The sequence below is a fragment of the Hyperolius riggenbachi genome, chromosome 3 (genome assembly GCF_040937935.1).
Source record: "Hyperolius riggenbachi isolate aHypRig1 chromosome 3, aHypRig1.pri, whole genome shotgun sequence".
Taxonomy (NCBI): domain Eukaryota; kingdom Metazoa; phylum Chordata; class Amphibia; order Anura; family Hyperoliidae; genus Hyperolius; species Hyperolius riggenbachi.
This window is the reverse complement of record NC_090648.1, coordinates 148,974,319-148,988,676: the sequence shown is the minus strand read 5'-3', so window position 1 is coordinate 148,988,676 and position 14,358 is coordinate 148,974,319. Positions and strand designations below refer to the sequence as shown.

The 14,358-nt window shown below is 44.6% G+C and overlaps 1 protein-coding gene across 8 annotated transcripts in view; it reads left to right on the top strand.

Annotated features, from left to right (window-relative positions):
- RNF212 (ring finger protein 212) overlaps window positions 1-14,358 on the top strand; it is a 37,265-nt gene that overhangs the window by 6,058 nt on the left and 16,849 nt on the right. For 5 of the 8 annotated variants that reach the window (XM_068275115.1, XM_068275110.1, XM_068275109.1 and 2 more), the window contains exons 2-5: window positions 7,384-7,519; window positions 10,557-10,618; window positions 11,303-11,377; window positions 12,780-12,836. In XM_068275115.1, coding sequence (XP_068131216.1) covers window positions 7,408-7,519; window positions 10,557-10,618; window positions 11,303-11,377; window positions 12,780-12,836 — 306 coding nt within the window. In that variant the 5' untranslated portion in view covers window positions 7,384-7,407. Of the gene's footprint in view, window positions 1-3,395; window positions 3,514-7,383; window positions 7,520-10,556; window positions 10,619-11,302; window positions 11,378-12,779; window positions 12,837-14,358 lie in introns of those variants that run through there. The other 3 variants (XM_068275111.1, XM_068275117.1, XM_068275116.1) reach the window with 3 other exon arrangements.

The window sequence follows — 14,358 nt, the reverse complement described above, 5'->3', positions numbered from 1 at the left end:
AGTTAAGCGTACGCAGAATCCTGAAGTGGTTAAAACCTTTATCACTGCTGTTGAAATTTGATTTTTATGGTGACAATTCCGCTTTAAGTACAGGATTTGTTAGATTCGAGATTTGAAAGGTTTGAGATATTGGAGAACCTTTTTTGGATTCGGATTCAGGGAAAATTTGAATCTGAATTTTGAATTTGGGTCAGTTCTGTAACATGCCTGAAGAATAAACTTTTGTTACAGTGGCTTGCAAAAGTATTCGGCCCCCTTGAAGTTTTCCACATTTTGTCATATTACTGCCACAAACATGAATCAATTTTATTGGAATTTCACATGAAAGACCAATACAAAGTGGTGTACACGTGAGAAGTGGAATGAAAATCATTTATGATTCCAAACATTTTTTACAAATCAATAACTGCAAAGTGGGGTGTGCGTAATTATTCAGCCCCCTTTGGTCTGAGTGCAGTCAGTTGCCCATAGACATTGCCTGATGAGTGCTAATGTCTAAATAGAGTGCACCTGTGTGTAATCTAATGTCAGTACAAATACAGCTGCTCTGTGATGGCCTCAGAAGTTGTCTAAAGGTGGCCATACACTGGCCCGATTTGCGCCCGTTTCAACAGCAGATTCGATCACTGGGATCGAATCTGCTGCCAATCGTTCACGCTACACGCCGAATTTCGATCCATTCCGTCTGATCCCGTCGATCGTGCCGTGCGGAAAATAACCGTCGATCGCCCGCGGGTAAAGAGCGCATCGCTAGCGGCGTTCGAGTGCCCGACGACCGACGCAATAGAGCCGCATACATTACCTGCTCCGCCGGCGCGACTCCCGAGTGTCCGCTCTTCTCCATCTCCGCTCTGGTCTGGTCTCCGGCATGCTTCCCTTCTTCCTGTCCCGGCAGGAAGTTTAAACAGTAGAGGGCGCTCTACTGTTTAAACTTTCCCCAGACAGGAGGAAGGGAAGCATGCCGGAGACCAGAGCGGAGACGGAGAAGAAGAGCGGTGACCGGGGGCAGTCGCACCAGCGGAGCAGGTAATGTATGCGGGCGGGGGGAGCGGCGGCAGCACCACCACAACAGATTGTGATCGGTTTCAGGCTGAAATCGGTTCACAATCTGTTTGCAGTAAAGGTAGCCATACGATCCCTCTCTGATCAGATTCGATCAGATAGGGATCTGTCTGTTGGTCGAATCTGATGGCAAATCGACCAGTGTATGGCTACCTTAAGAGAATATTGGGAGCACCAATGAATGAACACAATGAAGTCCAAGGAACACACCAGACAGGTCAGGGATAACGTTATTGAGAAATTTAAAGCAGGCTTAGGCTACAAAAAGATTTCCAAAGCTTTGAACATCCCACGGAGCACTGTTCAAGCCATCATTCAGAAATGGAAGGCGTATGGCACAACTGTAAACCTACCAAGGCAAGGCCATCTACCTAAACTCACAGGCCGAACAAGGAGAGCGCTGATCAGAAATGCAGTCAAGAGGCCCATGGCGACTCTGCATGAGCTGCAGAGATCTACAGCTCAGGTGGGGGAATCTGTCCATAGGACAACTATTAGTTGTGCACTGCACAAAGTTGGCTCTTATGGAAAAGTGTCAAGAAGAAAGCCATTGTTAACAGAAAAGCATAAGAAGTCCTGTTTGCAGTTTGCCACAAGCCATGTGGGGGACACGGCAAACATGTGGAAGAAGGCGCTCTGGTCAGATGAGACCAAAATTGAACTTTTTGGCCAAAATGCAAAACGCTATGTGTGGCGGAAAACTAACATTGCACATTACTCTGAACACACCATCCCCACTGTCAAATATGGTGGTGGCAACATCATGCTCTGGGGGTGCTTCTCTTCAGCAGGGACAGGGAAGCTGGTCAGAGTTGATGGGAAGATGGATGGAGCCAAATACAGGGCAATCTTGGAAGAAAACCTCTTGGAGACTGCAAAAGACTTGAGACTGGGGCGGAGGTTCACCTTTCAGCAGGACAACGACCCTAAACATAAAGCCAGGGCAACAATGGAATGGTTTAAAACAAAACATATCCATGTGTTAGAATGGCCCAGCCAAAGTCTAGATCTAAATCCAATCGAGAATCTGTGGCAAGATCTGAAAACTGCTGTTCACAAATGCTGTCCATCTAATCTGACTGAGCTGGAGCTGTTTTGCAAAGAAGAACGGGCAAGGATTTCAGTCTCTAGATGTGCAAAGCTGGTAGAGACATACCCTAAAAGACTGGCAGCTGTAATTGCAGCAAAAGGTGGTTCTACAAAGTATTGACTCAGGGGGCTGCATAATTACGCACACCCCACTTTGCAGTTATTTATTTGTAAAAAAATGTTTGGAATCCTGTATGATTTTCGTTCCACTTCTCACGTGTACACTACTTTCTATTGGTCTTTCATGTGGAATTCCAAGAAAATGTATTCATGTTTGTGGCAGTAATGTGCCAAAATGTGGAAAACTTCAAGGGGGCCGAATACTTTTGCAAGCCACTGTATGTCTTTGGATTCAGACCACATGCAACTGAGAAAGATAACATTTTATCATATTTTGTCTTTTAATTACAGTTTAAATTTATCATGAGTTGAAACCTAAGGCCCGGTTCACATTAGCGTGCTGTCCGTCCCCGTGCGGCTGCAAACCCGGGCCGGATCCTGACCCGAACATGTGGCCATGCTGTGCAATGAGAAACGGATGTTTCTCATCACACTGGCAATAGGACCGGATGCTTCCAGCACCGGTCCTATGCCACTTGGGGGGCCCGGACTACACGCCAGTATCCCCCATGCTTGCGGTGCCTTTCTGGCACTGCAATGTATCTAGTTCCGGCTACTTTATTGTAGCCGGAACTGATACATTCCGGATCCGCAACTTGTGGCCACCGCAGAGACCCGTACGGTCTCTTTGCAGGACCCGGACCCCTGGACACTTGCGGACTCGAACCGCAAGTGTAAACGGGGCCTTATTTTATGACTCCTGGTACCCAAAAATTGCACCGACTCCAACTCCATAGCCCTGATCAGGTTTTTTTTTAATCTGTTCAATAACCATCCCCCTTACGTCGTGCATTTGGTGCTGGGGTCTCAACAGTATTGTTTACATTAGCATCCTAGAGGTTCTCAGTTGCAATCTGAATATCTCTGTGATGTCTTTGGGATTGTTTCTACCATGGTGCATGCAGAGCAGGGACAAGGTCCTCCAGCACCCGAGGCTGAGACACCAAAGTGCGCCCCTCCATCCCTCCCACCCCAGCCATCACACACTGATTGCTATTAGACTAAGAGGGCCACAGGGCCCACAACCTCCCCAACACCTTAATATCTAGTTATCTGGCTTGCAGTCACTGCCATGTATCCCCTTTTCTTATTTCTTTCTGCTTCAAACACAATTAGGAATGACAGCTGAATGAATTCTGCGCCCCCTCCTACACTGCGCCCTGAGACTGGAGCCTCTCCAGCCTATGCCTCGGCCCGGCCCTGGGTGCATGGCAGAAGTATGAAATTTCAACAGCAGTAAAGGTTTGCAATACATTCTAATATATCAGTGCAGCATCATAGTGGAAGGCAAATACAGTGGTACTTCACCTAGCACAAAAAACAGGAACAACCCTAATGTGAGTCAGTATCTCACTGTTTACATCCCTGAGACTAGTAATCCGCTACCAACCAGGAATAGTACATGTCTAAACCTGATAAGCTGTAACCCTATTTTGTACCTCTGTGTTATATTACAGGTGAAAACTGTAATTGTAGCAGTCAGTCCTAGGGAATTCAATGAGCTGCAAGCAGCAGAGGCCTCTTTGCTGCTATACTGTTCCTGTCAGCTGACATATTTCACAGTTCTTTACTAAGTACACATAACTATTCACATCTGTCTGTAAAAGGGCTCAAAGTCTAATGCCTCACTTTATGGCATTTTTGGAAGCAGCTAATGTACCTACTAGCATATCTTTGGAATGTAAGATGCTTCATGTCCTTAGTGGAAAACAGACCCAGGATGCTAATGCTCATGTATTCTGATCCTTGCTTTTTCTGCCCTTGCACCTTGTCACTGTATGTTTTTGACACTGATCAGCCTGCAGCTGAATTGTTGACAGAATATAAACATTCTTCCTCTCTCTGAACATAAAATGTTTGCTCTTTCTGGTGCCTAAAACATTTCTAGCTTCAAACCTACCATAACCCCTGCCCACCCCCCACAATCATTCTATTTTCAGCGTGGCAGTCACAATTTCATTTCTTTAAACAGATGATTACCAGGCTGAAGAGAACATGCACTGGGATGCTTGCTACAGTGCTGTATATCTACTTTAGTGTCACTCATCTCCATATACCTCCTTTGTCCTTTTGGCTAGATGCACACTGGGGTGTTCCATTGTGTTGTGTTATAATGTACACATATTGCAAACAAAGACAACATTTGCGGTGGTATGTGATGTACCCCACATAAAGAAACAACTAAGTAATGTGCACCTTCATTGGCAAACACTGTGGGCTTCTAGCAAAGCACTGCATGTTCTGAACAGCAACTGATGATGTGTGAACTGCATCAGGGGAGGACTGGGACCTTTTGGCCTGGGGGAAAAACACAAACTAAAGGCCCGTTTTCACGGCAGCCCCAGCCCAAATGACATCACACAGGTGCCCCACGTGCTATATGCCGGTAGTCACGTGGGAAATCCAGCAATGACACTCGAGGGACAGCGTGACAGCGCTCTGTAATTGGGCGTTTATTTCCCTCATTCAGCCTAGTGTTTCACATTGCCTTATACAAAAACCAGAATTCACCAGGCACAGTGCCAGCCCTAAATCATTAAATGAGAGGCAGCCTGGGGGGAAATCTCCCCCCTTCCCCCCTGGCCAGTCCTCCCCTGAACTGCATAGACCTTGAATCACATGCATTACAATGTGTTGTAACAGTAGAAGCCATTGCATCTTAGCTTAACCTACCGTGTCACTGTGCGCAAAACAGTTTCCATTACAACACAATGCAGCAAGTTAATGTGTAAATACCTGTCATAAGACGGCGGCCTGACCACATTCAGCAAGCGGAACGCGGAGGTTTGTCCGCGTCCGCATCAGCGGCACCATCCACCACATGGTCGCATGCGGAACGCGGAGAAACATCCGCATCGGCGTTGCGATCCACCGTTCGGTCACAGGCCTCTCGGCGTACTTTACGTCGAGGCTGTGGTCCGGTTCTTCCCTCACAGGCCTCAGGGCCTGCCACACACCAACGCTATCCTCAATCCAGTCTGGACCCCGTAGGGGCTGCGCGCGTGTGCAATAAAGCCTTTTATACTCTTAGAAGGAGAGTCAGCTGACCAGCTGGTCAGCTGACCTCAGTAAGGTCTGTGAGCTGTGCTGCAAGGTCCTTGAACTGTGTTGTGATTGGCTGGGCGGGCTGGTTGAGCCCAGCACAGTATAAAAGCAGGCATTCTGTCAGTTGCAAGTTGTCTGAAGTAAGCATTACTTTGTGATAGCCCTCAGACCTTAGCTAGATCCGAGAGAGACAGTCCTAGCTGGAGCAAGGCTCCTGTCTCTCATCAGTCAGTCTTTGTTGTTTTCCTGATTATTGTATATTTGTATGTAACCTGATCTCTGTTATAGTCAGCCAGTCAGTTGATCTAATAGTCAGCCAGATAGTGATCTGACAGTCAGTACCATCGTGGGCCAAGTGCGGCTTGCCGTAACTAGCCCACAACAGTCAGATTTGTTATTTTCCTGATCTGCGACATATATTGGTTTTGCCAATATATTCGCAAGCACTATTGTTATCTGTGCCATTTTCTGATCTCCCGTTGCCGAACCTCTGCTTGTCTATTTCACTACGAGTTCGGCTTACTGACTTTGTACCTCCGCCTATCTGATTTCCGTTACTGACCTTGGCTAGATTTCTGACTCTGCTCCCTGTTTCACGATTCGGTACCTCGCAGCCAGTTTGTTACCGAACCGTTTCCGTCTGACTTTGCCCCCTTTAGTGGTTCTCCCACTAAAGGGTTTATTCTGCTGAATCCCTCCTTGCGGAGGTCTCAGTGGTTCCCCAGTATATCATTACTGCTGGGGAACGCGATTCTAGCGTTACGTCATCTAGTCGCAGAATCGCACACACTGCGTTTCTCTTTTAGAGGTAGCCAGTCCTCTTAAAGATATCAGTGTGGTGGGTTTTCCACTGTCGTTATACCCGGTATCCAGAGTTATAAAAAAATATCTGCATTATTGGCGATTCCGCAGATCACCACATAATCGGATATATCAGCATTATTGGTGATACTGCGGATCACCAACAATCTGAATACTCTGAGTGTGCACCAAACACCACACATTGTTACAATACCTCTAAATTAAAGGTGCAGATAAATTATTATGGATGCTCTTTTGGATTCCGCAGAAATGAAATTTCTGATTGGAAATCTGCATTTCCAATCGGAAAATAAAAATCTGATTTCCGCGGAGATACCACATTACCGCAACTCTGTCATTTTAGCCCAATCGCAGAACTCTGAAGCATTGGAACAATCAGAGAGTGCTGAGTCCACTCAGAAGTATTTGGCCAATCAGAGAATGCAAAAAATAACCAAAAAAAGACTCCTCAGAAATCCATAGAATCAGTAATCGGCATTGTCGCAAATCGGAATTTCCACAGAATTGGAAAACAGCATTTGCAACAATCCCTATCAATAATACAATCTTTATTGTACAATCTTCCCCAATCGACTTGGTAGGGTAAACTGAGTAATTTTACTTTGTCTCGATGCTTTAGGTAGTCCCTCACATTACGTAGAAGTGGTAAGATTGTACAATCAAGATTGTATTATCAAAGCACACCTGAACTGAGAGGAAAATGGACGAATCGACTAACTCTTTGGGCGCCGCCATAGGCCATAATGATAAGGCCATCCAGGAGTTTGCTTGCGGCAGGGTGAGACGTCCTTTGGCTTCACCCTGAAGCGAAATTTGGCCGTGGCCATTTCAAATGTACGTGATATGGAGGCTGACAATGCAAATTGCCTGGCTATCCTACTGATCCTATGCTTCCAAGACATTTAGCCATAGACCCTGAACAAGCATGCAGATCAGGTGCTTTGAAGTCTGACTGGATTAGCTGCATGCTTTTTTTCAGGAGTGTGATTCAGACATACTGCAGACAAAGAGACCATCTGGACTGCCAGGCAACTCGTATATATATGGTAGCCTACATATCCCTCTCAGTTCAGGGGTTACTTTAACGCATCTATATTGCTGAAAGGGTTCTGGTCTTGGAAGTTCATGATGGAATGATGCATGTGCATGATGAGTGCGTGATGCGTGTGAATAGTGGTCATCTATACACCATATGTTAAATGCTTTAAAAGCCTAATCATGCTTTATTTTTCTATTTTAATATAGCAAAAGAAGACGTAGGTATAGAAAATGGCTTGTCCAGTGAGATGCAATGTGTGCTTTCAGCAGCCTGGCAAGCAAACCACACATTTCCACATTACAAACTGTGGCCATGTACTGTGTGAAGTCTGCCTGCAGAAAGGTAGAATAAACCTTTGTTTATACTGATCATGCAAAGCTCAGCATCCATGAGCAAAGATCTTGTGTTAAGTGGATTCAAGGGACAGAAAAAAAGCATTAGTGGCTCTTAGGACAGAGAAAAACGAATCTAATGATTTTTCTATGTATGTACATAATGTGCTGTTTGATGTATTTATATACCTAAGTGTAAGTTTACGAATGCAGTGCACTGCTTTATTTTGTGTGGTACTATAGCCTGTTTTGCCGGCCCTGCTGATCTGAGGGGTTACAGTAATGCAAAAAATGTATCGAGCAGCAGTTTTTTTCCCCCTGCACACTTGCACAAGTGTAAAGCTATGTTTGCTACGTACATATTATACTATCTACCGAATTTGACCGCCCTGTTTAAAAGAGATTTACTCTTCTTTTGGGATTCTACATCGTCTTGACTTTTATTTGCACTATGCACAGTGTTGGTTTAATGCATCATCGTTCCTGATGCGTCCACTGCCTCTGGCTGCCAGCAGTTCTAACTTGGCCACCCAAGTTACCAGCCTGTAGCCAAATGAGTGAAGCAAGCTGGTGATGGTCCTTCTGTGCAATGTCCACTTTCCAAGTAGATATAGAGTTAGAATAAAAAGATGTCCATACGAAGCAAGGACCAAGCCCGCAGCCCAGCGAGCGGGCAAGGGGACAATGACAGTAAAGGGAGGAATATAACTTTAAAAGGAGTGGACACCCCTCATTTAACACCCCCTAACTCAGGAACGATGCATTGCTCAGGAGCGACACAGGGCATAGTGCAAATGAAAGCCAAGACTCTCGAATTTCAAACAATTATCTCCATGGAGTTTATGTGTTCACACCCGCTTTGTTTGGGCTTCCTCCAGCCACTCCAGTTTCCTCTCACATCCCAATAACATACTGATAATTTAATTCGTTATTTTCCCCCTAGACACACTGGCTATTTTGGCGCTGGGGGGCGTCAGGGGTCTAATCAATGCCAGTGGAAAGTCTTGGTAATCAGGCACCCAGAGGCGGTGAGTTGGGCACCCAACGCTGTACGAGTATCTGATCGGCTGCTACCCAAGAATTAGAAAGGCAATTGTCCATAAATAGTCAATTAGAAAGACAATTGTCCATAAATAGTCATTTAAGCACGGGAGGTTACTGTTCCGTATTAGGAGAGTGAGGTTAGTGTTAGGGCTTGTTTCCACTGTTGCGACGCGATTTCGGCCGCATTCCGACGCTTGTAAAAACGCATGCGGATGAGTTTCCGCATGCGTTTTTACCCGCGATTTCGCATGCGATTTTGCATGGCAGGGTGCCATGCGAAATTAACCATGACACTGCCAGGGCTAAATAAAATTGAAAAAGGTGCGAAATCGCACGCGAAATCGCGGGTAAAAACGCATGTAACAAACGCATGCGTTTTTACTATTAAATACATTAGCGGCGATTCGCACGGATTCCCGACGCAGGCGAAATCGTTGGCTCTTTTGTGCGTTTTTTTCACGCTGAAAAAAACGCACCTCAACAACGCTACAGTGGAAACAGGCCCATCCACTTGCATTACATGTGCGGATCTGCATGCGTTGGACGCATGCAGATTCGCGATAGTGGGAACGAGCCCTTAGTCATCAGATGGGGGGGAAGTTAGTTTTAGGTGGGTGGGAGGTTAGTGTTAGTCATTAGGTGGGGGGAAGGTTATTGTTAGTCATTAGGTGGGTGGGAGGTTAGTGTTAGTAATTAGGTGGGGGGAAGGTTAGTGTTAGTCATTGGGTGGGTGGGAGGTTAGTGTTGGTCATTAGGTTGGGGGGAAGGTTAGTTTTAGTCATTAGGTGGGGGGAGGTTAGTGTTAGTTATTAGGTGGAGGGAGGTTAGTGTTAGTAATTAGGTGGGGGGGGGGGTGTTTAGTGTTAGTCATTAGGTGGGGGGAGGTTAGCGTTAGTCATTAGATGGTGGGGAGGTTAGTGTTAGTCATTAGGTGGGGGAGGTTAGAGTTAGTCATTAAGTGGGGGGAGGTTTGTGTTAGTAATTAGGTGGGGGGTGTTTAGTGTTAGTCATTAGGTGGGGGGAGGTTAGCGTTAGTCATTAGATGGTGGGGAGGTTAGTGTTAGTCATTAGGTGGGGGAGGTTAGAGTTAGTCATTAAGTGGGGGGAGGTTTGTGTTAGTCATTAGATGGGGGAGGTTCGTATTAGTCATTAGGTGGAGGGGAGGTTAGTGGTAGCCATTGGGTGTGGGGGGGGGGGGGTTAGTGTTAGTCATTAGATGGGGATGTTAGCGTTAGCCATTAGGTGGAGGGGAGGTTAGTGTTAGTCATTAGGTGGGGGGTTAGTGGTAGTCATTAGGTGGGGGGTTAGTGTTAGTCATTAGGTGGGAGGAGGTTAGTGTTAGTCATTAGATGGGGGGATGTTAGCATTAGCCAATAGGTGGAGGGGAGATTAGTGTTAGTCATTAGGTGGGGAGTTAGTGTTAGTCATTAGGTGGGGGGAGGTTAGTGTTAGTCATTAGATGGGGGTGGTTAGTGTTAGTCATTAGATGGGGGATGTTAGCGTTAGCCATTAGGTGGAGGGGAGGTTAGTGTTAGTCATTAGGTGGGGGTTAGTGTTAGTCATTAGGTGGGGGGAGGTTAGTGTTAGTCATTAGATGGGGGGGTTAGTGTTAGTCATTAGGTGGGGGGGAGGTTAGTGATAGACACGGGGAAGGAGGGTTAGGGGTGGGAATGGGACCCAAGTAAATGCACAGTAAATGTATAGCTTTCCATGAAGCCTAATGAAGAGATCACAGCTCACCTCCAGTACTGCAGAGACAGCCAGGCTCCACTCTGAGGCAGACTTCCTTCTCTCTCTTCTGTCTCTCCTCTCTATCTCTCATGTACCTTTGATAAATTATTATGAAGAGTTCAGTACGCAATTAATGACACCAGTATCGGCACTACTATATGAATTCTTCTTAGATGGAATGACCAGATTATTTTCTTCTGGTGGTTATTTTGTGAAATTCATTAATATTTTTCATCACGCATAGTATTAAAAATGTTTCATTTAATTTGTAGGTAAAAAAGAAGTGTGCGGTGTGTGCAAGTCACAATGTCGCACAATGCTGCTGTCCGATGAGGTTAGTTATATATATATATATACTGTATATATATATATATATATATATATATATATATTTATATATATATATATTACATACTGTAATATTTTCTTTATAATGGTAAAATGTTAGGAAATACATGTTTTATACCTGAGATTCCCACACTTGTCCATATTCCTTACTAAACATAGATAGGTACCCACCTCTGGCAAAAGAGGACTTGACAGTGTCACTGGTGCACCTTTCTCTGCAGGGACCCCACCCCCTGCAACACACTTCAGCAACATATTCTATAGCAGTGGGAAAGTTGGTGAAACCAGAGGGCTACTAAAACTGACTCTTTACTGTGAGCACTTTGTAAAGTCCTGTAGTGGCTATATTGGGCTCCCAACTCACCCCCTTGGTGTAAATTAACTGCTCCAACATCCTCCAGCTCCACCCTCCATTCCTCCTGGTTTTGAGTGCTGTTCTCCCTCCTGGCCAAAACTTCCTAATGCTTCATGCTATTCACCCTGCTAATCTGCAGGGGTGAAATACATTCACAAAGCTGGTTGTGCTGTCTGGGATGTCCCAAGACTTCTGCAAAAAGAAATGCACTAGTACATTTATGCAAATTCATATTACTATTATTATTATTTTTTTTAATCAAATATTCTTAATGTTTTTATGTGTGTGATGGCTTGAACATGATTTCTTTTACAGGCAGACCCTAATGTCAAAATGCTTTTTATGGACGTTAATGAGCTATGCAGAAAATATTTGAAGGATCTCACACAAGTAAGCTGGCGCCTGCAGTCGCATACATGCAGGTTTTGATACACATTCTTGTCCTGGGTGTTCCTTTGTTCCTTTGTTCCTCATCTTTATTGTAGCATGTAGCCCTATATATCAGTGTTTGCAGAGTACCCCCTATTATGAATAACATTATCTTAGCTACTCCTTGACACATATATTTGTTAGGATTACTCAGTATTTGTGTATAAATGCTTTTTAATTCTTTGGAGAAGTGCAGGCTCTGGCCCCTTAATGCAATAAATAACATCTTAGATACCTATGGAGAGGGAAGGCTCTGGATCCTATAGAGTCTTCCCAGTCCTTTCTTCCTGCTCTTAGTTCACCACTATCCCCCAGTGAAATACCGCGCCTTTGGGACTCCTCAGAAGGCTTCTAAACACTCGTGCCCCCAGGTGCTTCTGAAGGCGAGTGCATCTGTACTGCGCACTTAGTAATTAAGGCAGGTGGTAAGCTAAAGAGGTTTTTATGGCCTCCACAAAGTGCTCAGTGTGGGCAGAATATTGGCCATTAATCCCGACACCTCCTGATATGTGCCAGAACCTGACATGCCACATGGCCAGATTGTATTTTCATTCCATGCAATGTAACACATGCAGAGAAGCAACCGATCAATGTGCACCTTCATTGACTAAAATTGTGTTAGTCAAAAAGGGCGATTCTAGCACTGCATGTGCATTGGGATGGCCGATCCGGAAATCAATCAAAATGATCAAGTGCCCAAAAGCTTACCTGAAGATGTGACTATGGACCTGATTCACAAAGCTTTTCTGTATAATTATCTCACCTTATTTATTAACTCAAAGTTTAGCTTTCCTTAAATGACTTAAATCATGGTTTAGCTCTCCTTATTTGACGTTACTCATAGTTTAGCTCTTCTTATTTGACATACCTCATGGTTTAGCTCTCCTTATTTGACATAACTCATGGTTAAGCTCTCCTTATTTGACATAACTCATGATTTACCTCTCCTTATCTAACTTAACTCATGGTTTAGCTTTCCTTATTTGACATAACTCATGGTTAAGCTCTTCTTATTTGACGTTACTCATGGTTTAGCTCTTCTTATTTGACATAGCTCATGGATTAGCTCTCCTTATCTATTTATCTCATGAATTATCTTTCCTTATTTGTTTATCCCATGCATTAGCACTCCTTACGGTGAAAAATAAGTAACCTTTGTGAATCAACCCCCATATGCACCAGCCTTAAAGCTGGCCACAAGCTTGTGCTGATCATTAACTATAGATTTTATCTTTTTAAAATAGCTTTGTTCTCAGCTACTGAGTTGCATGAAACATTCTACTTCTAAATACTAGATATCCAAACCTGGATTACTGAAACCTCAATAAAAATATTTTCTGTTATTATAAATGTCAATTTGTAGGTTATAGAATTTCAGCAAAGTCATAGACGCAGATTGATGTCACATTATAAAGAGAAGGTAAGCTCCACCGCTGAAGCAGCTTCTGTGCATGTAGTGCAGTTGGAACCATCTATGTGAGTCCCAAATCATTTTCATGTTTGCCTGGGTTGTGGATGGGCTAATATTCTTGGACACATGCTAAGTTCTCTGCCCTAGACCGAAATATCCACAAAACAAGAACTTTTGTGCTGTCATTACATAGTGAGACAGCAGGGGGCAGAGCAGAACTTGGATGCTAAGTTCAGCTGCGAGCCTCAGGTTCATAAATTGATGATTGCAAGCTAGAGAGGACACTTGCTGGCCTGGCATCTGCTTATGCTTACTTTTAAGGATATTGATTGAAAAACTTGCGAAGAATTATTAACTGTAAATAAGGGCTGTTCTTGTAGTTCCATAGCTATTTCTACCTGTGTTAGAAAATGTAAGTTCAAAACTACAGTAGCTATTTCCTGTGGTGCCTGTGCAGTAAAATCTCTCACCTGTCCAGCCGCCGCAAATTCAGCTGCTCATTCTTCCTCACTCACCTCCCACGTGGTTGCTGCGCCTAACGTGGCACATGCGTGACATCACACATGCGCCAATGTGGAAGCCACGTGAGATGCAAAATAAGAAAGAAGGAGCAGCTAGACTTGCGGCGGCAGGACAGGTGAGAGATTTTACTGCATGCGCACCAGAGTGCACATTAACATTTCGGGGGGCTCAGCTGGGAGTTCAGTCACATTTGTCTTAATATCGCACACCGTTACCACCGCACACCCAATCAACTAAATCAGCCCAAGATTTTCCAGCTCGTTTGATCAATATATTCGACTGCTTTCGTCCCGAAATCGGTCAAATTGATAATTATACAATTTCATAAAAATTATTGAATCGGATGGTCGATTGGCTGCAAAATCGTTAGATGTATAGCCACCTTAAATAACACTGACAAATGAGCTTATTGTTCTTAAGTTCCAGGCATGTGTAAAGTTCCAGCCCGGGGGCCAAATGCGGCCCACCAAGCCTTTTCTAGTGGTCCCTAAAGCTCTCTACAGTTTTTAATTCCATGCGGCCTGCAGGCCATAGCTGCGGAGCCGCACACATAACAGCCACTGATTAGCAGCTGCTACTGTGCTAACTGTACATGGTATATGGATTATTTCTGGTGGAAATGTTTCATTTCGCTAGTTTGTTCCCCTAGCACTCTTAAGAATGGTGATCTGGCCTTTGGCCTAAAAAGTCTGGACATCTCTGTTGTACTCAATCCACCCTCTGGAAGCCAGTCCATCATGTGCAGCCCTCCTCCCCTTTCCATAGAAACAGTACACGCCCCTTTGGCTTTACGCGCTATAGGGATCTAGTACAAACCTTATGTTATGTATGCACCTTTAGACTATGCTCGTTCAGACTATATGCGCTGTCGTGCGCATTTCGGCAGCGCGTATAGTGTGCGACATGCAAGTACGCTAGAAGGGCATTGACAACTCTCCTAATCATTCCCATCACAGCAGTGTGATGCGCTATTGCACTGCTGTGTGCATTTTTCGGGAAATGCAGCGCT